The sequence below is a fragment of the Carcharodon carcharias genome, chromosome 16 (genome assembly GCF_017639515.1).
Source record: "Carcharodon carcharias isolate sCarCar2 chromosome 16, sCarCar2.pri, whole genome shotgun sequence".
In the NCBI taxonomy this organism is placed as follows: domain Eukaryota; kingdom Metazoa; phylum Chordata; class Chondrichthyes; order Lamniformes; family Lamnidae; genus Carcharodon; species Carcharodon carcharias.
The window spans coordinates 79,489,850-79,516,429 of NC_054482.1; the positions used below are offsets into that span (position 1 = coordinate 79,489,850).

Consider the following 26,580-nt stretch of genomic DNA (forward strand, 5'->3'; position numbering starts at 1 on the left):
AAAGCAGAACCTAGTAACATGCTACTCAGGCAGCTGATTCCTGCTGGCAAAACTATAGAAGATTTTAAAAAGCACCTGTCACTTAGATTCAGAGAGGTATGTAAATTGTAGAAAGCTGCTAAACATAAAGTGACAGGCCATTTCTTGTTGTTTGTTGAGGTGATGCACCCTCAAGATATTTTATTGCCATTCCTTGTACCAAACATCAAGTGCAGTTGAGGAAATCTTCCATCAAACCCATTGAATAATACAGAAAGAGGCTAATTGGCCCAAACCCTCTTAACTTTTCCTGAGCCCCTGCCCATAGCAAAACTTGTGAACGGAAGTTCAAAGAGATGGCAACGTCCATCCTATAAACAGCTGATCCTATGTAGCTGATTTCTATTTGTACTGAAGTTTCAAACAAAATCGTGGTGTTTTTGCAGGGGAGGGGGTGGGGGGGTGTTGAAGAGGAGAAACCAAATAGTTTTGCACAAGCAAACTTATCCAGTAGTCTTGCCTTGTCTAGCCTTTCCGCATGGGCACCACATTTCAATCTTTTCCTCACTCAAATGAGCAAATTTCATAAAGTTTTCTTTTGTCACAGCATTAAACATGATTGATTTTAAAAAAGCTATGGTATGAAAAGAAAAAAATGTCAAAACAATAAACTGATTTTTTTTTAAAAAGGAGTAATAAATAAAGATGACCATTTGAGTGCAAGAGGGTGTGTATGTCAGGCTCACTACAGTTTCAGGCTGCTCACTCACCCTCATTCAGAGAGAGAGTGTGTGTTGATGCGTGGGGATGAGGGTGAATGAAAAACCTGAGACAGGGAGTTAGACTGACAGACTTTCCCACTGTTTGCGGCACATCCAATCACAAGAGGCTTTCCCCCTGCATTTTCTGCTGCTAGATTTGAAAAGTACTGTGGTGATCCTGTCTTTTTACATCCAACCATATTTGGCAGGCCAGGTAGGGAGGGGTTGCAGGCCAGAATTTGGCCCACAGGCCATCAGTTAGGTAAGTCTGCATTAGACATTTCATTTTCCAAAGTCATTTAAGTACAATTATGCAATTGAGTCATATTTTCCATTTCTCACCTTAAAAACTTGGACAGGGGTGGAGATTTTGTTTTTAACAGGCCTGGGGTGGTGGGGTGGAGATTTTGTTTTTAAACAGGCATGAGGTAGTGTTAATCTCCTTCATTTCCAGGTTTCACCTGGGCAGTTTGCAGGCCAGCTGCAAAACCCTCATTTGCTGTTGGATAAGTAAGTGATCTACATGACAATAACTGCTGTTACAATCAAACATTCTGGCTTTAACAGCTAGTGTATTTATTTCCCAAAACATCAACTCACCAGGGGTCTACCAGGTGAGTACACAGCAATGGTTTCTTCAAAGCCTTCCCAGCTTTGCTGAATACAAAAGTGAAGAACCTCTGCCATAGCCAGATAAGCGGCTGCTGCCAACAGCACTTCTTTGGAGAATGCGCTTACTGCTTTACAGGTGAATCCTGACTTCTTGGAAGTCAGTTTGCCTCTCACATTATCCACCTTGAGAAGCATTTCCTGCCTGTCAGCCTTCATCTGGTTACAGGAGCAGTATATGGAGTTCTACCTTCCACCTCTGGTGAACTGCAGGATCAGCAGCAGCACCAGCTGGCATCACCTCAGCCACATACCACTTGGCAGAGCTGAGGGCTTAGAGACAGATCCAGCTCCAAGGAGGCAAAACCTCCAATACAGGGTCGCTCAACATGTGAGCACCCTGGTTTTCACAACAGATCATTGCTGCAGCCTCCTGGAATGAGACCCCTTTCCCAGGGGATCGATTCAATATGCATTGCCAGATCTCAACAAGGTGCCTGTCAATGGAGGACCACCCAGTCCTCCAATCTCTGCCTCTCTCCAAAATTGTGTACTCTTACACAAGGAAAGAAAGCAGAGAGATGAGTGATTGTAATGGATTGTGTGAAGAGGAGGGATTGACAACATTTGGAGGTTGGAGGTTGACAGTGAGGCACAGGTGATGGTAGGATGAGTGAGGGTGTCAGCTGTTCAGGTGAAGATGTGAGGTGCCTGGATAGTAAAATAGGATTGCAGCTGCAAGGTGTTGTCCTGAGAGTGCTGTATAGGAGAATGTCAGGAAAGTCAATGTGGGGATTGGCACTTAAAAGTGTTACCCCACTCACCTTTCCTGCCTACCTGAGATCCTGGATCATCTTGGTGTACTGTCTCTAGGCTGGAGTGATTACACTTCTACTGACAACTTCTGTCACTTTCATCCACATCTGCTTGGTTTGGGAGGCTGGCTGCTTCCTCTCATCCTTGGGAAAGATCAGTGTCCCTCAGAAGTCATAGTAGGGTCTCCACTTGAGTGTCCCAAGTCTTCTCTCCATTTTTGTGGTTGCTGGCACCTCAAGAATCCACATCCAGTTGAGCCTTTCTGGCATATGCTATGGTCCCTTTAATTAGAAATCCTTCCTTTAAGGAATTTGACATATCATTCCACCTGCCCCCTAACTGATTGGGAAACCCAGCATTAGGATGTTAATACCATTCATTAGTCAGTTAAAGAGCCATGGCAGAGCCTTGTTTCACTAGGGTTTTTAAAGAGTTGTAAATTCCAACCCAATTGGGAGGAACTCAGCTTTTAGTTGCCATCCCTCCAGGATTTACCTGGAGTCTCCAAGCATTGAAGATCAACTTCCAAGACACTGAAATCTTGGAGGAAAATCATCAGGACATCTGAGGAGAGGCAATCAGATTGCAACTCCACTCTGACTTACACTAAAATGCAGCTGAACATTTCTTGCCCAACCTTCTGATTTTGGCCTCAAAGGTGCAATGCAGCAGTTCCTGAGGCCTTTAGTCCAGGGGCAGCAGAGTCAGGGGAAAGGAAGCCACACTTTTTTTTTTAAAGTAACACTGGCCGCCATAAAGGTAAGATTAAAGGTCCCAGCCACAGGGAAGATGGGGTGGGAAGGGGGAAGAGGGGGCATGGGAAAAGAGAGAAGCAGGGGCAGGGTGTCCCCCAGAACATCATCTGGGGTACCTCCCAGGTCCAACACTGCAGAAAATCCCTTCAATGTGCAATCGGTTTAAGATCACCATAACCATACATTCATGGACCATTTGTCCCAAATGCACCAAGTTCCATTTACAATTCCTGCGATTTTTCTTTCCCTTTCAACTGAAATTCTGGTTCCATAAATCTGTGGCAACTGCCTTAAGTGTAACCAGAATACTGACAATTTCAGGATAGTGCTTGACCCAGAGCTAAGCTTCAGACTCCATACCGTCTCCACCATAAAAACAGCTTACATCCAGCTCCACAATTTTTCTTGCCTCCCTCTTTACCCACAGATGAAAATCTGGTCACCTCCACATTGATGCTATCCCATGCACAAGAGAATCCTGTCCTCAGTCACATTATGAAACATCATTAGGACCTGGGCATTATGTTTAGCAGTTCAAACAGTGGAAGGAAAGTTAACTATGGTTACCAACCTCCCATACTAGCACAGTTCAAGTCAAAACAGACCACCTGTCTATACTATCAAACAAAACAGTATGACTTATTTATGCCAGTAACAGATTAAGATACAGTTGCAGAATGTACCAGTTTTACACAGTACATGTCACATGCAAAAAGGTGAAGCTGTATGTTGAGCATTTAGGCTTATTAGTAATTGTAGGCTTATTAGTTTCACTTCATATTACTTTGTTTTTCAACTCAACAGCTAGTGTTACTTTGCTGATGACAACCCTTTGCCACCTTGCCAGTCCACAAAGACCTGGATTCATACCAAGACAATGGAATCTGTGCTTCAAGGATTAGAAGCCCTCCCTGCACAAGAAGTCAGCAATAAAGGCAGCCTTGCTTGATTTGATGCATTCAGCTTAATATGATGAGGCCTCAGAACAGAAAACATTATTAAAACAATACATTTTTCAAAGAAAAACCCATCACAAGACTATAGGATAAGACCAACATAGGGCGAGTGGGTGTTTGGGTGGGGGGGGGGGGGGAAGCAAAACTAATTAAAAAGTCAGAGGTTCAAAGAGGTTGGTATTAGAGGGCTGCAGAGCAGCTGGAAGTTTTGCACAAGGATTTTACATTTAATGGTTTGGAAAGTTGAGGCAAATGGTACTTAGTGCAGGGTAGGGTGCAGTCACTTGGGTTTTAAATAGGTAGTGGAAGGAAAGTTAACTATAGTTAAATATAGTAGTGATAGGATGAAGGGTAGAGACAAGAAAGATTAGCTGGAAATAACTGATCATCAGGGTTAGTAGAATGTATAGTTTGAGGCTGAGCTATGGGTCAAATTGATGCCAAGGCCTGAGGAAACAGCAATAGAACAGCCACAGGTGTATCCATCCCACTTAATTCATACGAGGATAGTGTCAAAATATAAAAGTAGCTGCTGAAACCTTAGTTGATGTATAGGCAAAGTAGAAATACAGACAGAATTTCAGGTCATCCTATTTTGCATATTCTGAATCAATTCTAATATATTTAAATTGCCAAAGTCAGATTGATCCAGAGGATCTACATAAAACAGCCTTTTCTTGGCAATGACTACAAAATGAAATGCAAGATTTAGCTGCACAAACTGGAAGTGTGCTTGAATGTGTCAATTCATTCTACCATCCCATCTATCTGTCCCAAGAGCCAACTTTACCTGGGCTCAAACCCATTTTGCAGCATCATGCAAGAATACTCAATGCCAGATGGATACCCTGGTAAAGTACAAGGTGCCTTGCATCATTTGACTACAAAACAAATAATAAACAGGGGAAAGGAGGAACAGAAAGCAAACTCCAAACTAAAACAAGACTACCAGCTTCAACTGAAAAGCTTACAACCTAGTGTCATGGATTTACTGAAACAGTTTAACAGAACTATCAAATTAAAGATTAGTTATTTACTGCATGTGTAAAAAAAGCAGAAAGCACACCAGTAAGGTGACCAAGATCTAACTATCAAGGTGTTGCAGAATCCTGAAACAATTCTCATTATACACAAGAATTTAGTCCCTTAACCCAAAAGGGAGTGTGCGCAAAGCTGCGGAATATGCCAAGACTCATGTTTGCAAATTACATCTTTATTGAATTTTTCCACAGTGTTACAAAAACAGTTCAAAAAAGCCAATCAAAAAATACATTATGTACAAAAAAGTCCAGTATGTGGCAAAATATTGCCAGCCATCCAGACATCTATTAACTAACACTGAGCTTCTGGCTCAGACTTCTTCGGAGAAACAGTTTCTTCTGACTGGAAAGAAGGAAAAAAAACTGGTTAAGATTTTGTACAAGATTCAGAAACCAAACATGAAGGTTTCTTACGTCTAATATAAAAAGTAGGCAAAATAATGATTTGGCCCATTTACAACATTGTAGCCTATTGCTAATTCAGTAATTGTGCATATCAGATCCTATTCCAAACAGTTTGTTAAAATCCATAATATCTTATGCTCTTTAAAATAAAAAGTTGATTTTCACTAGCTCTCACTTGTGCAGTGACCATTATCTATTCAAGACCACACTACAGGCCAGAGGAAGGTTCTTCACATCAGCAATTACACATTTTTCATGTATTATGTCCATTTCATAAAACAAGCAAATTATATACAAGCAAAATACTGCAGATGCTGGAAATCTAAAACAACAGTGCTGGAAATACTCAACAGGTCAATTGTTTCTCCTCAGATGCTGCTGGACTTGCCTAGCATTTCAGCATAAACTATATATACACACATGCAAGTACTTTATAAACTAGATGAAAATCTAGCTTGTACAACATATTGGTAGCAATCGTACTAAAAGAAACGTCTATTACATCCTAAATTGCAACTGGTGGTGTTCTACAATGATCTAATCCTTAAACTCTAAGTAGTAATAGTTACATAAAGGAAACATTAAGCAGATTATAATTGTTACAAATATGATGTTTGTAAGTATGTGTTTTGGGAGTGTCTCTTTATTTAGGATGGAATGAAGGTAATAACATGACCTGTTCTGAATTTTGCTTGATAACAAGTGTGGATGGCTTTGTTTTGGTGTGCGGTTTCCTTACCAAGGAGGTTCAAAATATTGACACCTGTACACACTTGACCAGAGCAGCTGTGGTGATGGCAAGTAGACTGTTAAGTCTCTAAGTTTCTTAGGGAAGTTAGGAAAGTCAGGTTTTATAAAGAGTTATACATGGAATCAGCATTTCTACCTGGATAAAAGACCTATGTGATTCATTGAAAGATGATAATACCATGGAGATAAGCTGTGTGCAAGAGAGCACGAGGAGTCTGGCTTTGGTTAGAGGGAACAATCTCCAGCGTGACCCTCACTGTTTGGGGATTAGAAGTTTTCTACCTGGGAAAGGGCAGAGATAGGGAGCCAAGAATAGCTTTTGACTGGTTCCTGGAGAATGAAGTGTCCACTTAAGGAGCAGAGTAAAAGTATGCCCATGGAGGGGGATTTTGTGGTTTTAAAAATTAATGGGGAAACTTTTCAGGAGTTTCGTATACAAATTGCCCACTGAAAGTGTTTAGTCAATATTGCTTTTAGTTTGTTACAGTAAAAAAAGTGTTAAAATTTGAAATCTTTTCATGTGATCCATTCAGCTCTTCAATGAAAGTACAAAATTTCTTTTTAAAAAGTTATCGATCTCTACGGGGATAATAATAAGGAACTTACTTCCATTTTCTCAGGAACTCCATTTCTATCATGGGCAGTATCCCCACACCCACCATTCACAGCAGACTCCTCCTGCTTTGCTTTCTTAGGCTCTTTATTATCCCTCTCACTGTCTTCTGGCTTCCTCTGCAATTGAGACTATAAAAGTTTAAATACTTTTTACACTTTAGCATAATGTGTACATCAATATTCCAACAATGCTTATCCATGTTGAAGCCCGAATTCAAAGTCAGAGCAGTCAACTATTTCCTTCTTGCATTTGTCACACTGGCAAAATTTGCTGCATCACATGTGGCCAGCAAAATGTAATCTTGGAATATAATGCAGGATTTTCAAGTCACAAAGGCATTCAATTCACAGTCAGCAGAATTTCATTCAATGCTAATGGTTAAATTCTGGGAAAGTGGTAGTCTGAGACAGCAGGAATAAAGAGGACCTCCTCATCTTCCCTGCCAACTTTTAGTGAACAGGGTATCCTGTGCAATAGGACAGTAAAACATAAATCGAGTCCCAAGGACACACAAACACTCAAATTAACAAATTAGAGGCAGCTGCCCAAGACACATGCCTCAGGCCACCTGAGCTAAAAAAGCAAACCTTGTTAAAGTTGATTTTTCTCTCTCTCTTCCCCCCCCCCCCCCCACCCCCCCCCCCCCCCCCCCCCCCCCCCCCCCTCCTCCCACTGTGACTGCATGGCCACCCTATTCTCATTGGAGAGGAAGGAACAAACCCATCAAATGAAAAAAACTTACCTTTTTCCTTACTAAATGAGAGATGTTAGATACACAGTTTGAACTAGAGGTAGAAGCTTCATCTGTTACTTTTCCAGCCTGCATCTATAATTCAGAACAATAGTGTTAGGAATAAAATCACATCCACGGCCTCCTTCAGGCAAATCAGTGGAATTCAAAAAGCACTCAGGCAAATTTCACAAATACTTACAGCTGATGCACTGCTTGCTAGAATTTGTGTTTCAAATCCTGAAAAGGCAGGCGATCTACACTGATGTGGGAAGAAAGAAAGTATAGTAATTCATACACAATGAATGCCTAGATACCAAACCAGCTGGGGGAGGGGGAGGGCAGGCTGGTATTGAAGAAGGGATAAGCTAATACTGTATTAAGAGTGTAATGGCAATTGAGTTAATGCGAGGTGGTGCACTGCGCTTGGCTTTAAAGGTTTCAAATGATCTACACATTTAGAAGAAAATGGGGAAGAGTGAAGGAATAAGGATACAGGCAAACAAATCATTAAAAGCAGCATGGCATTTTTGCAGAGCAACTACAAATGCTTTATTAATTTTTATATTTTTAGTTAAAAAAGCTATGTTAAACTTGTGGCCTGAAAAAGGTGCTTTAAAATTAACGTGCAAAGCTCTGGTGCTCTATTAAAAAACAAACACTGGTGTAAATGCAAAAGAGATTTACAGGTATGGTACAATTGTAATATTACAGTTATTGGGAAAGATGAAGAGGTTGGGATCTTTTCTTTAGAAATAAGCCATAGGGTTAACATAAGACAGAGGTCTTTCAAATGACAAATGCATCAAACAGGGTAGACATGGAGAGAATGCTTCCACTGGCAGGTAAATGCAAAAGTAATTGAGAAATTTACTGAGTGGAACTTACTACCACAGAAAGCAGTTGAGGTAAATTGCATAGGTGCTGAAAGAAAAGGTGATAGAAAGACATAGTAAAGGCCATAAAATAAGTAGCTGGAATGGGAGGAGACTCTTCGGGTCAACTGACCAGTTTGTTATGTATGCATCAGATAGAGAGCGAGAATATGAATAATGCTACAAAGAAATCAATAGTTGCACCATTATTTAACTTTGCATAAATTTCTGTTTGTGCGACCTTATCCTCTCATTGGCCCCCATTTATGGGCACATTTTTCAAGTCGTTCAACCCAGCAGCCAGTTGCCTAGTCCCGACCAATCGATGCATTTCCTATTCAATGTGCACCTACCAATGTTTCCTGAAGGGCTTTAGTTGCTCTTCCATCATCTTTGCATTCTTCTGCATCCTCAATTTTTGCTTTTATCTCTGGCAACAATTCTTTAAGTTCCTCAACCTCCCGCTTATCTTCAGAAACAGCATCAGTGTCTTTTGCTGGAGATTTGCCTTTCTCTTCTGTTTTCTCAATCCTATCCGTTAACATAGCTGCAGATACAGTACAAATTAGTAACTGCAAATCCAACAGCCCTCCGCCTCCCCTCCCCCCAAGCAAGCTTACAAAATGTCTAGAAGCTTAAGAGCGGCCATAGAAAAAGTTCACTTCCATAAGAAATAGGAATAGGATTAGGCTTTATGCTCATTGAGCCTGTTCTGCCATTCAATACAATCAAGGTTGAACTTTTACATAAACCTCACTTTCCTAACCCTCTATATCAAAAAATAAACTATTTATGTCAGTCTTGAATATACTCAATGACTGAGCATCCACCACCCTCCAGCATAGAGAATTCAAAAGATTCACATCTGAGTAAAGAAATTTCTCCTCAACTCAGTCCTAAATGGCTGACCATTTATGCTGAGGCTATGATACCTAGTTTTATGCTTTCTAGCCTGGGGGAGAAACAGCCTATTGGCATCTAACTTGTCAAGACCAAGAATTTTACACAGCGCAACAAGATCACTTCTTAACTCAAGGATGTAGGCCCATTCTACTCAATTGGTCCTCACAGGACAATCCTCTCATCCCAGGAATCAATCTAGCAAACCTTCATCTCTACTCAGGCAAATATATCTTTCAGGCAGGGCGATGAAAACTGTACATAGTACTCTCTAGGTGTGGTCTAAATGTACTATCATAATTGTAGCAAGATTTCTTTGTACTTACACTGCAACCTCTTGAAATAAAGGATAACATACCACTTACCATCTTAATTATGTGATTGCATATTTAATCAAAATTAAGTACAAAAACTCCCAAATTCATCCAAATACCAAGATTTACTAATTTTAAAAAAATCTTCCTCCTAAAGTAGATTACATACTTCCCACCTTATACTCCACCTACCATCTTCTTGCACACTTAACCTAAAGATCCCACTACATCCCCCTTGCAGCTTGCTTTTCCAGGAGGCAAACTTGGACATATTACTTTTTTCCACTCATCCAAGTCATTGGTATGTACACTAAAGCCCCACTCCTATGCCATTCCACTAGTTATGTCCTGTCATCTCAAAAATGAGAAGTTTATTCCTATTCTGGTTTTCTCTGTAAACCAATCTGCAATCCATGCTTATATCACCCCCACTCACTTGAACGTCAAAGGGTAATTTTAAAAAAAATGATCTAAATTCCAAAGTGGAATGTGTTTCTCAACTCTGGTAACATTTAGTGCATATTGCCTCATTCATCCTTCAAAATGGAACACAAATCTGGACAAAAGCCCCCATTTTTTACTGGCTTGTTCGATGCATTCCTGATGCATGCACTGCAGTTACTCAGTCTTCTTGCCCCAGCCCTACTAAATGTCAAATACAGGCTATTAGCGAATCCAATGGTGTTCATTTGCAAAGCTACAGTACGTAGTTCATCTTAGTTGGAAAAAGATATGGAAGCTAGCATGTTATATTCACCAGTCTAGCCAGACCATAAATAATCAGTGTTGGTGCTGCAAGTGTTATCCACCCCAGAAGAAAAGCAGGCATAAAGTTTTACAGTTTAAAAACCAAAGCTTGGATCTCCTTACCTAACCTTTTCTCTATGACACTAAAAGACTCCTTGAAGTGCTTCAGAGAGAAATCATATTGATTGTTAAAACTGTAAGCCAGCCCTAATTGATAATGGGTCTCTGCCAGTAGTCGGTTATGAGGCTCGAGGTGTTTTTCCTGAATATTCAGACACTCCCTGAAATCTTCAATAGCCTGTATGTAGTTTTCTGGAATAGAAAAAGCTTGCATTAGTCTGCAGTCACTTACTTTATACATCAATACCACATGGGCCAAACTCTGTTCAGTTTATCTATTGTTGATAATCCCAAGATAAGTTTGAGGCACAAGACAGAGCAAAAATGTTAAGTTCTACAGTACAGCTGGACCTGTTAAAATACATACTCTTTACAGCTTACCAGATTCTATTCCAACTTCTCCCAGTTTCAGATAAGCCTGTGCTGCACAGAGTTGTATTTCTTTGCTTTCTTGCCTGAAAGATTGAGCAAAAGGAGTTGAGCTTGTGAGACAGAGAATTGGTCAACATATTTAATTTTAACAAACATTAAACAATAATAAAAGCAAAATATTGTGGCTGCTGGAAATCTGAAATAAAACAAAATGCTGGGAAAACTTTAGATCTGACAGCATCTATGGAGAGAGAAACAAAGTTAACACTTCAAGTCTGTATGATTTAAGTCATACTGAATCGAAACTTTAACTGTGGAGAGGGAAACGGAGATACTGCCAGACCTGCTGGGTTTTTCCAGCATTTTCTGTTTTTGATCATATTAAACAATTCAATGCCTTACTCTGTTCCTATTAACCATAACAATTGCAAGTGGCAATATATTGGTTTATGGAGGACTTGCCTTTTGAAGATCACTTTCGCCAATTCAAGCATTTCCCAGGCCAGCTGCAAGTTGTCAACTTCCTCACTTTCAGCATCCTGCAATGAAGAGTTTGCATTTTAAATCTCCACTTCAAACCCAGGCTGGCTTTTGAAGACAAGATTGAAAATGGATAACCCACCTTTTCTTCAGCTTCATCATCATCATCACCACTTGCATCTAAAGCACCGGAATCATCTGGAAAGATAGATGTAAAACATTGATACATTAGTTACAGAGCTAAAATGGGTAGCTTGTAGAGAATGTAAGGGAATATAAACAGGTTACACCAGATAAAAAAAGGTGGTTCTACTGTGCTCAAGTGTGCCTTCATCTCAACAATCCTCACCAACTTTTCCAACCATAATTTTATGGTCCAAGAGTGAGCATGCTAATTCCTGAATTATTGGCAATGATAGTTTCATGGCTGCCAAATCAGCTTCCAATTCCAAATTTATTAAGTGAAATTAAATTCTACCAGCTGCCATTGGTGGGATTTGAACTCATGCCCCCATTAGCCTGGGCTTCTGAAGTACTAGTTCAGGTGACATTACCACTGCCCCCCTGTCTCCTTTCACCACAGCCAGAGTTACTGGAAATACCACAACTCAATTTCTGGATCTGCACCCAATTTTCTAAAAGGTACCAGTCACTGGCTGGCAATTTAAAATGGGAAATATTCACTTTGTCCTGCAGAAGTTTTCAAGCTAACAGGTTAATGGTTAGTTGAGTGAAACCAATGAAGACAGCTATTCAATAATCCTAGTACCAAAGCTTTCCAGTTGGTCTACTTTTCCTGATGGGGATATGCAATACAATTGCATTACAAGTCAACACTATAACCAGTGTAAACATAGCCCAAACCTGAGACCACTAATAGCAGAATAAAGAACAAGTCTTTCTGGAGGAGGGAGTCTCTATTTCAGAGCCTGAATTTGGCCTTCAATCATTAATGGGAAGTTGAAACTGTTTGGGATTATTTTGCATTATTCAAGTAACCAAGTTTATTGCTGAGCGCCTCAACACAGAAGTGTCAAAACTATTGCCCTACATTTTAAAAACACCGTGCAACCAGAGGAGAATTTTATCCTCAGTGGTTAGTGACAAAGTATGAAACTCATAAGATGGTTTATCCCCAGCAGATTGTGCAAGTTTACAAAAAAAAACCCATTTTCCAATTTTTGTGTTCTTTATAGTAGTAAGTGGACAGATGTACCAAGTGTTTATGAAGTCTAATTAGATAGACAGATGTAGAAAAGGCTAATGCTTGTAAGCAGAGACAATTGTGATTTTAGTGATTATCCCCAACCACTGAACCAAATTTGTAAGTCTTAACACCTGTCCTTGAGTTTATACCTTCACCCTCTTCCATGTGTTCTTCAGAATTAGCCACCCCATCCTCTATCTTCTCAACTGTGATTCTGTTTTCATTTGCTGCTTTGCCATTTTCCTCACTTTCATCACCTTTCAACTTCTTTTGTGCTGGTTCCTCTTCTGCATTTGATTCATCATCCTGATCCCCCAGAGAATCTTGCAAAGGAGGAGCTACTTTTTCCTGCAGTTTGATTTTGTCAACAACTTCCACTGCTTCATCAATAGTTACCTTCTCCCCAGCATCCCCCATCATGGAGAAATCTTTTACGGCCACTTCTTCACCATTATTGCTCTTAGCCTCAAGGTGGTCCTTTACATCTTCTGGAATGCTTACATGCTCCTTCTCTTTCTGGATAAGATCATTCCCTGGATGGCAATCTACTACTTCATCCATTGGATCATTTACACCATCATCCTGGTCAACTGATGATTCTACTTTGGTCAGTGTTTCATTCTGAGTAGTATCTCCTGTAGGAGAGGTTACTTTTCCTTCTTTGCTTGGAGTCTCAGTAAGACTTCCTATTTTTTCAAGAACTACATCCCCATCAGCAGAAATTTCTTCGGCTGGTGCAACATCTTCAGCTGGCTTATCACTTTGTTCAGCTAGTGCGGCGTACACCTGTTCCCTCAATTCCTCCCTCTCTTTTTCTATACACATCAAGGAAAAAGAAATGCATAAAATTGGAGTTGCCGATGCTGGCTGATAAGTCTGGATATAGTCACAATTGAAAGCTTTCAAGGAAAAGTAGCATTAAGTAGAATTTAGAAATTCAAGTTTAGTCAACAGTGCAGATTAAGGCAGCCACTGGTAAATTAATCTTATTAATTCTATTCCCATGTCCCCATTTTGGTCCAATTCTTAGGCCATTCTGCACCCTTTGGCTGCAAGATTCGAAACACCTGCTCATCAACTCAGGTCAGAACTTATTTTTAAAAAGTGGAATTAGAATTTTCATTCTGAACCATAATGCAACATTTCTCAATTTCTTGAGAAACATTCCACCAGTAAGCCAGAATACCAACAGCAACTATGGGGGTTAGAGAGAAAACAATAAAGAAAGTATACACAATATCTCCTTCTACAGAGGAATAAAAATCAGCCTTTACTTAACAGTTTAAAAAAAAATCCAAACTATTTGAACTAAATTTTATACTTGACAATGGCCATGGAAATACACACATACTATATATTGACTCCCAGCATATAAAAAAAATTCACATCTGTAGGGAATTTAAAGGAATGTATGTATGTACAAGCCAATATTTACTTGTGTCAATAATGTTAAAGACCATCACGTTAATGGCAACTTGCCACTACACAAAAGTCAATTCTCAGTTAACCACTTTGAAATTGAGATCACTCATTATCTAAACTAGATGACCCAGTATCACAGAGCAGAAGAGGCCCTTCAGCCCATCGAGTCTGCACTGACACGTGAGAAACACCTGACCTACCTACCTATTCCCATTTACCAGCACTTGGCCCATAGCCTTGAACATTATGACGTGCCAAGTGCTCATCCAAGTACTTTTTAAAGAGATGTGAGGCAACAGACCTTCACCACCCTCCCAGGCAGTGCATTCCAGAATGTCACCACCCTCTGGGTAAAAAAGATTTTCCTTACATCCCCCCTAAACCTCCTGCCCCTCACCTTGAATTTATGCCCCCTTGTGACTGACCCTTCAACTAAGGGGAACAGCTGCTCCCTATCCACCCTAGCCATGCCCCTCAATCTTGTACACCTTGATCAGGTCGCCCCTCAGTCTTCTCTGCTCCAATGAAAACAACCCAAGTCTATCCAACCTATCTTCATAACTTAAATGTTTCATCCCAGGCAACATCCTGGTGAATCTCCTCTGCACCCGCCTCCAGTGCAATCATTCTTCCTATAATGTGGCGACCAGAAGTGCACACAGTACTCTAGCTGTGGCGTCACTAGGGTTCTATACAACTCCGACATGACCTCCCTACTTTTGTAATCTATGCCTTGATTGATAAAGGCAAGCATCCCATATGCCCTTTTCACCACCCCACTAACATGCCCCTCTGCCTTCAGAGATCTATGGACACATGCCAAGGTCCCTTTGTTCCTCGGAACTTCCATGCCGTTCATTGAATACTTCCTTGTCAAATTATTCCTTCTAAAGTGTATCAGCTCATACTTTTCAGGGTTAAATTCCATCTGCCACTTATCTGCCCACTTGACCATCCCATCTATATCTTCCTGTAGCCCAAGACACTCAACCTCACTGTTAACCACCCGGCCAATCTTTGTGTCATCTGCAAACTTACTAATCCTACCCCCCATATAGTCATCTATGTCATTTATATAAATGACAAATAATAGGGGACTCAGAATAGATCCCTGTGGTACGCCACTGGACGCTGGCTCCAGTCACTAAAGCATCCTTCTGTCATCACCCTCTGCCTCCTGCAACTAAGCCAATTTTGAATCCACCTTACCAAATTACTCTGTATCCCATGTGCATCTGCCTTCTTTATAAGTCTCCCATGTGGGACCTTGTCAAAGGCTTTGCTGAAATCCATATAAACCACATCAACTGCACTACCCTCATCTACACACCTGGTTACCTCCTCAAAAAATTCAAGCAAACTTCTTAGGCATGACCTCCCTCTGACAAAGCCATGCTGACTATCCCTGATCAAACCTTGCCTTTCCAAGTGGAGAGAGGTACTCTCCTTCAGAACTTTCTCCATAATAAATGTTTACAAGTTTGTATATGCTTGCAAGTTAAGTTAAGCATCTTGACTTAATTTTTGCTTGAAAGAAAACATTCCTCCCAAAATGGTTAAAGAAAATAGCTAGATGTAGGACTACAGATGCTCTGTAATTAAAAACTAGGTTAAGTACTAACATGAAGCCATTCTTTAAGCAAAATAGAAGACACTTACTATCTGCATTTCCTGCATTTTCTACTTTGGAGTCTTCATCTGCTGCTGCCATTTCTTCATCATCATCTTCAGGAACTCCTTGAAGAGCATTGCCAAGAACGCCACGCTCCATTCTGGAAGATAACACATTACGATGGGTATCCTGCTCCTTCATATCCCCTCAACCCAAAGCCACATGTACCGTTTGCAATAGCACCAGGTCAATTAACTATTATAAAAAATATCTGGTTTGCAAGTCAAGTTTTAGTGAACTAATTTCTTATTAGCAAACATACACAATTATAGTACAGAACAAGAGACAAATGGCAGGTACCAAACTGTCCTGTTAATCAAGAGCTAACACTTAAAGAAAAAAAATGGGCATAAATGCCTAAAATCTAAAATCGGTGGTGAGTACTTGGACAAAAAAAAAAGGATTTTTGAAAAAGTAAACAAGTACTTGGGGTTGCATAGATTTGGCTGGGAGAAAATGGGAGAGTGCAATCTACTTCTAAACTTACTAGGTAAAACATCTGGGTTCATCTACCATTAGATAAGATTTAAGATATTAAGAAATTTCATGTTACAATTGGCTGCAAGGTTGGAAGTGTGGGTCAAGCTTCTGTTTTAAATCTTCTATTATGTACTTTAGCTTATCTATTGTTGCTCATCTGATTTATAAACTAACCTTGCCAACTCCAGAAGGGCTTTTCCATAGCAGAAGTAGGCTTCTCCACATTCTTCTGCCACTTCTCCATGTGTTGCGCTCCTTTAAAAAAAGGGGGAAAATGTCATGGTTGTGTATGTGTAATGCAATCATGACAGACAGCAGTACCAATCTGTATGAACCATACTACTGAAATAAGAGAAATGTCTGAGTGAAAAATTCAACATTTCACATCAAGCCATACATGTAGGTTACCTTTTTAAAATTGAAACTTCTATAAATGAACACTCCCCCCACCATATCAGCTTCTAAACATGACCATTTTCAGGCCAAATGATATCAGGCATTTCTCTTCTACAAACTTCATAATATCCAATAGCCCAGAGTAAAATACTTACAATAGCCTGCATGCATCTTGAAAGGCATTGACAGCTGCTACAAAATCTTCCATTACCATGTGTCTTTTACCAGTCCCAAGCAGCTTCATGGCTTCAACACCAACATCACTGTTAAAAATAAGTGTTGCATGAATAAATAAGTGCTGGAAGTTCATACCAGCTTGTCACCAAAATTGCCCAATTTAAAAAGCTTAACACAATTGTAATAAAATTAAAATAAACTCAACAGGGAAATATCTACTTTTTAAATAAAAGTTAAAGTTTAAACTATGCTTGCAAGATTCCAAGTGAAGTCACTTCACCTTTACTGCAAAGCAGTTGCACGTGTGTCAAAAACCAATTATGACAACAGTGGCATCATTAAGCTGACAATCTAAATCAACCTAATTACTACAGGACGAACCATGACCCATTAGTAGAGGCCATTATAAAAACAGTAAAAATCATCTGGAGCAATTCCCAGATATCAAAACTTCAAATAAAATTTGGAAAAGGCCAAGAAAGGTGCTGACAACTTTAGCAGCTGGGTTTCAGTTCTGATTAAAGTATCTGAATTCCATGGACAAAATGGACCTTGCATTATCCATGTGCAACATTTCCCCCTTAATGAGGAAATAACCTATAAATTTGAACCAGAAATCTTGCTCATTATTTAGTTAAAAAAACACTTAAAAGGGACATTTTCAATTGTTTAATGAAGCAATTCCCATTCAGAAGTTTTTAATGCCCTGTTAGGTACCTGGCTGTCTTTGTGCAGCAAGCATAATTCTACCCAAATTAATTTAACCAAGAGGTTTTATGTATTGCTTTGGTGCTATCAAAATTGACAAGACAATGTCCCATATTCTCCAATGAGAAGTATACAATAGAGAGTTAATCGTTAAACTTGATCATCCAATTTATTCCATGAAGTTAAGAATTAAACTTCCTACGAATTCTTAGGGTGTGATGTTGCTGATGAGGCTACTGCAGACTGACAGCCACAAGAATCAACCAGTGTGGGGCTAGAGTTGTAGGCCAGGCTGGGGCAGCAACTAAAAAAGTCTAGTCATCTTATTAGTTACAAAACATAACTATTGGGATTTGAATTCACTACATCCGAGTCTCTAATCTAGTACCATAACCAGCAGCACATTGCAACTTCTTTATATAAGTTCCATCCCTTTTAGCACATTTATGTGTAAAGTGCTTTCTGCAGCTAATCACTCCTAGCATGAAGAATGAAGCTCAGCCCTTCATTGCCAGCAAGAACCATCTGGATCACAAAGCACCAATAATCCAATAAGACACCTGCAACCATCAACCTGCTAATAATCTTGGTCAGAATGGTGAGGGCAAGAAACTGCAGGTCAAATCAAATGCCAGACCTCAAACAAACATTTAGCTACAAGTTTAAAAACATTAAAAAGGGAAAATACTAAAGTTGGCAACATTCTTGATACATTCAGACAGCAATTACACTCATCTCACCTGGCTGTGGATTCAAGCTCAGATTACCTGCTTCAGTCTGTAACAATGCTATCTCAAAGCACTGAGTGAGTGTGAAATTGAGTGATACAAGTTTAACCAATCCCCACCAGATACAGCAGTTCAAGCATACATAGAAGATCTCACTGGCCTGAACAGCATTTATTCCATTGGGTAATTAGCAGCTAGACTATCAGGATCTACTCTGTTGAACCCCTCGAGATCACCTCTCCAGAAATATCAGCCTAGTCTACTCAATCATTCCTCATAGACCAATCCCCTCATCCCAGGAACCAAAACAGGGATCATACAGTAGTTCATTAAATAGATATTAGCTAGATTTGTAGGGGAAAGTCACAATCTCAACTAAATAATTCAATTGTGGTCAAAGGTTTAAAAAGATCATGTCTAGCAGAAGTGTCCAAACTAAAGTTAATGGCACAGTGATCAACTGTAGGCTGGATCACTAGTCATTGCACTTGTATCATGTACTGGTTTGTCCTGGCTGGATTTAAGGAATGACGATTTCTATAAAGCAGTTAGTTAATTGACATTGAACCAAAACACCCATGACCTTTTGCCAGTTATAGCAATCAGATATTGTAATAATTTTAAAAATATCTATTCACAGGTTATGGGTGACACGAAAAAGCCAGCATTATATGGGTGACTGGGGAATGGACAATTAAAGGTTACAGCCATCTGAACAGTTATCATCTGTGTGGTGAAGATACTGTTAGGTAGGGAGTCCAAGAATTTTTACCTAGTGATGAAGGACAGTGAACTATTTCCAAATCTGACTTGCAGGGGAATTGCAGGTGGTTTTCTAATGCATCGGCAGCCCTTGCCCTTCTAGGAAGTAGAAGCCCCTTGTTTGGGAGATGCTGTCAAAGAAGCCTTGCCAAGTTCCTGCATTGTATCTGGTAAGTGATACATATTACTGCAATATGCATCAGTGGTGGTGGATAGGGTGTGAAACAAGTTGGCTGCTTAGTCCTGGATGGTTTCAAGCTTCTTGTGTTGTTGGAGCAGCACTCATCCAGGCAAGTGGAGAATATTGCAGCAAACACCTGTCTTATGCCTTGGGGAGCATGGACAGAATTTGGGGAGTCAGCAGGTGAGAGTCACTTAACATAGAACTTCTACCCTCTGACCTGTTCTTGTGGACACAGTATCTATATGACTGGTCCAGTTCAGTTCAGTTTCTTGTCAATGGTAACCCTCAGGATGTTGATGATGGGGGATTCAGCAACAGTAATGCCATTGAATGTCATGGGTAGGTGGTCAAATGTTTGGCACTTGTATGAAATAAATGTTACTGCCACCTACCAACCCATGTCCAGTGTTGTCCAGGTCTTACTGCATGTAGGGACAAACAGCTTCATTACCTGAGGAGTTGCAAATGGAACTGACCATTGCACAGAGAACATCCTACTTCTGACCTTATGATGGAGGGAGGGTCATTGACACTGCCCTGTGGAACTCCTGCAATGATGTCCCATGGACATGACTAGCCTTCAACAATCAGAACTATCTTTGTGCTAGGTATGACTCCAATCATTAGAACTCCTCGCACCCTCCCTGATACAGATTCCCAACGACACCAATTTTACTGGGCTTCATAATGCCACCATCAAAAGCTGCCTTGATGTAAAAGGCAATCACTCTTGCTTCATCTCAGGCATTCGGCTCTTTTGTCCATGTTTGGACCAAGGCTGTAATTGAAGCATGGAGCCAAGTGGTTCTGGCAGAACCGAAACTGAATATCAAAATACTGCAGATGCTGGAAATCTTAAATAAAAGCAGAAATTGCTGGAAAAACTCAGCAGATCTGGCAGCATCTGTGGAGAGAGAAATATGCTTAACATCTGAGTCTGAATAACTCTTCAGAACTGGAGGGATAACAATGTGATGGATTTTATACAGTTTAAGAGGGGGTGGAGCAAAATAGAGGTCAGGATAGGTGGGAGCTCACAAGAAATTGACAAATAAGTTATGGACACAAGACAAAGGGAGTGGTGACGTTAATTCAAAAGGCTGTAAAGTGCCTAGTTGGAAGATGAGGTTTGTTCCTCCAGTTTGCATTAGGGTTCACCTGAAAGGGGTATTTAGGGCCTTGGACAGTGAGGAGGTAAAGTGGAAGGTGTTGCACCTTCTGTGATTGCATGAGAAGGTGCTGTGGGAAGAGGATGAGGAGTAGGGGGTGAAGAAGGAGTGGACCAGGGTATCATGGAGGGAACTGTCCCTACGGAATTCTGATGGGGGAGGGGAAGATGTGTTTGTGGTGGCATCATGCTGAAGTTGGTGGAAATGGCAGAGGATGATCCTTTGAATGCAGAGGCTGGTGGGGTGACATAACATAACTAGGAACAGGAGTAGGCAATTCAGCCATTCAATACGATCGTGGCTGATCTCATTTCGGCCTCAACTCCAATTTCCCGCCCTCTCCCCATAGCCTTTCAGCCCGTTACTTATTAAAAATCTATCTCCTCAAATTTATTCAGTGTCCCGGCATCCACTGCACTCAGGTAGTGAATTCCACAGGCTCATGACCCTTTTTGGAGAGAAGTAATTCCTCCTCATCTGATTTAAATCTACCACCCCTTAGCCTAAACCTATAACCTCTCATTCTAGAATGCCCCAGAAGGGGAAACATCGGCCCCACATCTACTTTATCTATCCCTTTAGTATCTTTATATACCTCAAGTAGATCTCCTCTCATCCTTCTAAACTCCAGCTAGTATAGACCTAAACTGCTCAATCTCTCTTCATAAGACAAGCCCCACATCTCTGGAATCCATCTAGTGAACCTCCTCTGAACCACCTCCCAATGTAACGACATCCTTCCTCAAGACCAAAACTGTGGATAGTACTTGAAGTGCAGGCTCACCAATGCCTTGTACAGTTGCAACAACACTTCCCTATTTTTATACTCTATTCCTTTAGCAATAAATGCTAAAATTCCATTTGCCTTCCTTATTACCTGCATACCAGCTTTCAGCAATACATGCACGAGGACACCTAGGTCCCTCTGCACTGAAACAAGTAAGGACAAAGCCCTATCATTGTTGTGAGAGGGAGGGGAAGAGGTGAAGGTAGAGGTGCGGGAGATGGATCAGACATGGTTGAGGGGCCTGTCAACCACAATCAGGGAGAACCCTTGGTTCAGGAAGACATGTCAGAAGCACCATTTTGGACAGTAGCACCATCAGAACAGATGCGATGGAGGCAGAGGAACTGGTAGAATGTGATGGTGTCCTTACAAGAAGCAGGGTGTGTGAGGCTGTAGTCAAGGTAGCTGTGGGAGTCGGTGGGCTTATAATGAATATTGCTGAACAGTCTGTCACTAGAAATTGAAACAGAGAGGTCAAGGAAGGGAAGTGTTGGAGATGGACCAAGTGAAACTGAGAAAGGGGTGGAAATTGGAAGCAAAAAAAAGGATAAAATTTTCCAGGTCCAGACAAGAGCACGAAGTGGCACCAACTCAGTCATTGATGTACTGAAATAGAGTTGTGGGAGGAATATCACCAGAGGAAATGTCAGTGACAGTCCTGGAAACAATGGCTTGATGTTCAGTGATGGGGTCATGGTTCAGAGGGAGCTAAGAAGAAATGTCTGGGAGTTGTGTAGGTATCATTTGATAGCAATGTTGAGGTTACCTTCCAACACTTCGCTGATGATTTAAAGTAGACTGGTGGGCAATAATTGACCAGATTTGTCCTGCTTTTTGTGGGCAGAACATAGCTGGGCAATTTTCCACATTGTCAGGTGTCATAGGTGTACTGGAACAGCTTAGCTAGGGACAGCTAGTTCTGGAGCACAGGTCTTTAGTACTACAGCAGTAATGCTGTCAGGGCCATAGCCTTTGCTGCATCCAGCTGTTCCTTGCTATCGCATGGAGTGAATCAAATTGACTGAAGCCAGGCATATGTAATGATAGGGACCTCAGAAGGAAGCTCACTGGCTGAAGATGGTTACAAATTGCTCAGCCTCGTCTTTTGCACTGATGTGTTGGGCTCCCCCATCATTGAGGGTGGGATATTTGCGCAGCTCCCTCCGATTAGTTGTTTAATGGCCCACCACCATTCAGGACTAGATATAGCAGGGCAGAGCTCTGACCCTGCTTCTGTTGTTTAAATAAATATATTCTTGTACTGTAGCTTTGCTAGTTTAGCATCTTATTTTTTTGCTCCTGACATGTTTTCCTATATATCTCACTGATGCAGGTTGGGTCCCCTGGCTTGTTGGTAATGGTTTGGCAAGGAATATACCAGACTGAGGTTAGATTGTGGTTGCATACAATTCTGCTGATAGCCCACAGTGCCTCAGATGCCCAGTTTTGAGTCTTGAATCCATCCCATTTAGCATGGCAGTAAGTGTCACACAACACGATGGACAATGCACTCAGTGCAAAGACAGGACTTCGTTTCATGGACTGTAGGGTGCTCAGTCCTACCAACATTTTCATGGACAGATACATCTGTGACACAGTGAGGACAAAGTTATGTAGATTTTTCCTCATGTTGGTTCTCACCAGCTGCTGTAGGCCCTGCAATTAAACTTATTGTGCAACCCCCAAGACCCAGGATACATATTCAAGCCACCCGAAAAGGCAAAATCTACAACCAACATTGGCCTTCTTTATATGTTAAAAAAACCAATTGTTTCAAAGTACACCATCTCCAACCTGTAGAACTTTCAAGAACTACAGCAAAATGCTGTGGAAACACAATCGCTTCCAGATCACTCTGTACAGATCTGGACCATGTCAGTCCAGGAGCTGCAATCAATAATGTAAAATTCTCTAGTCAATTATTCTGGGAACTCCATGGCAATAGTTCAAGGCCGCTATCACGACTTCACAGGGGAACCAGGGAGTCAATAAACGCAGCCTTGTCAACATCACCCACCTCCAGAAAATTTCCTTTAAAAAAAGTCAAATGAGAGAAATAAATCTAGAACAAGAATAGTCTATTTACACGAGAGGTACACTTAAAAACAATCTACCAATCGGATAACTAGAGCTACGATAGGATATGGTGATAGCTGAGTTAGTGTTCCAGAAGAGTGAACTCTGATAGGCTGAATAAACTTCACTGACTATAAAGGCAAACAACAAAACTAACTTCAGGTCCCCTAGAAGATTTAAGAAAGCTCACGCAAAAGAATATTAGTTAAGTGTTGACGATTTAAACTCGCGTACGAGATCAAATAGTTCGAACACTCATTCCACTGAAGTACAGGCTAGCAGAAACACCAAGCTTCCCTGCTTAAGTGAAAAGGGGTTACACAGCAGTCAGCAAAAAAAAAAGCAAACGGACAGCGTTCCTGCTGGTTATTTAAAAAAAAAGACACAAAACAGGTCGCAGACATCTCCACTGAAACTTAAGGAGGGCGCACACACACTCATGGGGAGATTGCAGCAGGAGAAGCGCTGTGTTTGCAGCCCTCCTCCTCATTCGGGGACTCCACTCTCGCGCTCTGGGCTCTTACCAATTGTAGCAAAAAACCACACAAATGGAACGCGGTGACAGTGAGCGCACGCGCAGCCCGAGCCCGGGCCCGGGCCGGCACGAGCCCCGGGGTAAAGCTACAGCAGCCTCGGCCTCAGCCCCTCACTCACCCCCTTCCTCCTCACTCACTCACCCCTCGGCGCTGCCTGAGACACTGGACGTAGAGGCGCTCGGTTCCTGATCCGCCATTTCAAATTCTCCTTCCACGCTCGGGAATTACTGCTTATATACAAATAATATAGTCCTGTAGAAACTGAACAATAAGAACAATTAATTTAAGCAATAAATTACTCTAGCTATTTCCCGGGTTTCCTAACCCCCTCTGTTTAAAATATGGAAGCGGAAAAAACCCTCTCCTATTCCCGCCTTTTATTTACCCCACAGCACGTCACTTCCCTTTCACCTTTCACCTTGGCGGGAAAATTAATCTAAACGGATGTATTATTATTTATTTAATGATTTTAAAAGTTCGTGGCTATAGTTCGTGACAGCAAAAGTGCGGGTTATCTGTTAAATTCCTGAGGTACATTTTAGGGATATCAGGCTCCACTTCTCTTAACAAAGTTTAAACTTTCAATTGTGCCACTGGCAACATCAATATCAGCAGTGGAATTTATGATGAAAAAGAGATTGAAAATCAATTTGAACTTATGGAAGTGTGATTATTTAAAAAGGAGACCTGTTAGCTAGTTGTCATTTTCAGCCAAAGATTTTGAATGATCCTGTTATAAATGAGGTTGCAGGTCGACATTCAGCCAACTCCGCCGTCCTTTACTCCTTGCCAATGATGTAGCCAATTGGCAGCGTTATATTCTGGTTTAAATTATAGCGTCTATTAATTCAGTTTACACCACACATGTTGACATAACATTCGTTTATTTTGCCTGAACGTTTTTAACTTAGTACAATTCATAATCTTGGAATTTTATGACATCTCTGCCGTTTTCAACTCCAGGATCCAAGATAATAGATTGCAGTATTCTAGAGAAAATATTGTCTTGTTTAATCTACCAATTCTCTCCATGAAACTTGCTTTTCACAAAAATGGTTAATTTTTCTTTCTCATCATTTTTGCCGTGGAATAAATACTGTAACCAATTGTTTTTATTTACTCTGCAATATCAGGGGAGACCATGATGCACAGTGGTAATGTCAGTGGACCCAGAGTGCCAGACTAATGCCATGGGAGCTGGTGGGATTTAAATTCAATTTATTAATAAATTCAATTGATTAATACAAACATAGAATTGAAAACCAGTCTCAGTAATGGTGCCATGTACTATGATCGATTGTCATAATATCCCACCGGGTTTACTTCCTTTTTTAAAAATTCATTCACGGGATGTGGGCTTCACTGGCTGGGCTAGCATTTATTTCCCATCCCTAGTTGCCCTTGAAAAGGTGGTGGTGAGCTGCCTTCTTGAACCGCTGAAGTCCATGTGGTGTAGGTACACCCACACTGCTGTTAGGGAGTTCCAGGATTTTGACCCAGCGACAGTGAATGAATGGCGATATATTTCCAAGTCAGGATGATGAGTGACTTGGGAGGGGTGGGTGGGGGGGAGCTTAGAGATGGTGTTCCCATCTATTTGCTGCCCTTGTCCTTCTAGGTGGTGGTGGTCGTGAGTTTGGAAGGTGCTGTCGAAGGAGCCTTGGTGAATTCCTGCAGTGCATCTTGTAGATGGTACACACTGCTGCTACTGTGTTTCAGTGGTGGAGGGAATGAATGTTTGTGGATGTGGTGCCAATCAAGCAGACTGCTTTGTCCTGGACAGTGTCCAGCTTCTTCAGTGTTGTAGGAGCTGCACTCATCCAGGTAAGTTGGAAGATTTGGGGAGTCAAGAGGCGCGTTACTCGTCACACAATTCTAAATCTCTGACCTGCTCTTGTAGCTACAGTATGTATATGGCTATTCCAATTCAGTTTCTGGTCAATGGTAATCCTCAGGATATTGATAGCGGGGGATTCAGGATGGTAACGCCATTGGACTTCAAGGGCTGATGGTTGGATTCTCTCGTTGGGGATGGTCGTTGCCTGACACCTGTGTGGCACAAATATTACATGCCACTTGTCAGCCCAAAACTGGTCTTGCTGTATTTGGACATGGACTGTTTCAGTACCTGAGGGAGTCACGAATTGTGTTGAACATTGTTCACTCATCAGCGAACATCCCCACTTCTGACCTTATGATGGAAGGAAGGTCATTGATGAAGCAGCTGAAGATGGTTGGGCCTAGGACACTATCCTGAGGAACTCCTGCAGTGATATCCTGGAGCTGAGATGACTGACCTCCAACAACCACAACCATCTTGCTTTTTGCTAGGTATGACTCCAATCAGTTGAGAATTTTGCCCCTGATTCCCATTGATTCCAGTTTTGCTAGGGCCCCTTGATGCCACACTCAGTCAAATGCTGCCTTGATGTCAAGGGCAGTCACTCTCACCTTACCTCTGGAGTTCAGCTCTTTTGTCCATGTTTGAACCAAGGCAGTAACGAGGTCAGGAGCTGAATGGCCTTGGCGGAACCCAAACTGGGTGTCAGTGAGCAGGTTATTGCTAAGCAAGTGGCACTTGATAGCACTGTTGATGACCCCTTCCATTACTTTACTGATGATGTCGAGTACTGATGGGGCGGTAATTGGCCGGGTTGGATTTGTCCCACTTCTTGTGTACAGGACATATCTTGGCAATTTTCCACATAACTGGGTAGATGCCAGTGTTGTAGCTGTACTGGAATAGCTTGGCTAGGGGCGTGGCAAGTTCTGGAGCACAAGTCTTCAGTACTATTGCTGGAATGTTGTCAGGGCCCAGAGCCTTTGCAGTATCCATTGCCTTCAGCCGTTTCTTGATATCTTGTGGAGTGAATCGAATTGGCTGAAGACTGGCATCGGTGATGCTGGGGACCTCCGGAGGAGGCCAAGATGGATCATCCACTCGGCACTTCTGGCTGAAGATTGTTGTGAATGCTTCATCCTTATCTTTTGCACTGCTGTGCTGGGCTCCCCCATCATTGAGGATGGGGATATTTGTGGAGCCACCTCCTC

At 41.3% G+C, this 26,580-nt stretch overlaps 1 protein-coding gene across 1 annotated transcript; it reads right to left on the reverse strand.

Annotated features, from left to right (window-relative positions):
* Nucleotides 1–5,073: 5,073 nt before the first annotated feature.
* On the reverse strand, nt 5,074–23,919 carry LOC121289194 (nuclear autoantigenic sperm protein (histone-binding)). Its single transcript, XM_041208388.1, has 13 exons — nt 23,671–23,919; nt 16,558–16,665; nt 16,181–16,261; nt 15,514–15,626; nt 11,368–11,423; nt 11,208–11,284; nt 10,755–10,828; nt 10,377–10,565; nt 8,646–8,839; nt 7,620–7,679; nt 7,430–7,513; nt 6,678–6,815; nt 5,074–5,259 (listed from the first exon to the last, which is right to left on the reverse strand). Exons 1-13 carry the CDS (start codon nt 23,724–23,726, stop codon nt 5,209–5,211), a joined length of 1,281 nt encoding a protein of 426 aa, XP_041064322.1. The 5' UTR covers nt 23,727–23,919; the 3' UTR covers nt 5,074–5,208.
* Between the last annotated feature and the right edge of the window lie 2,661 nt (nt 23,920–26,580).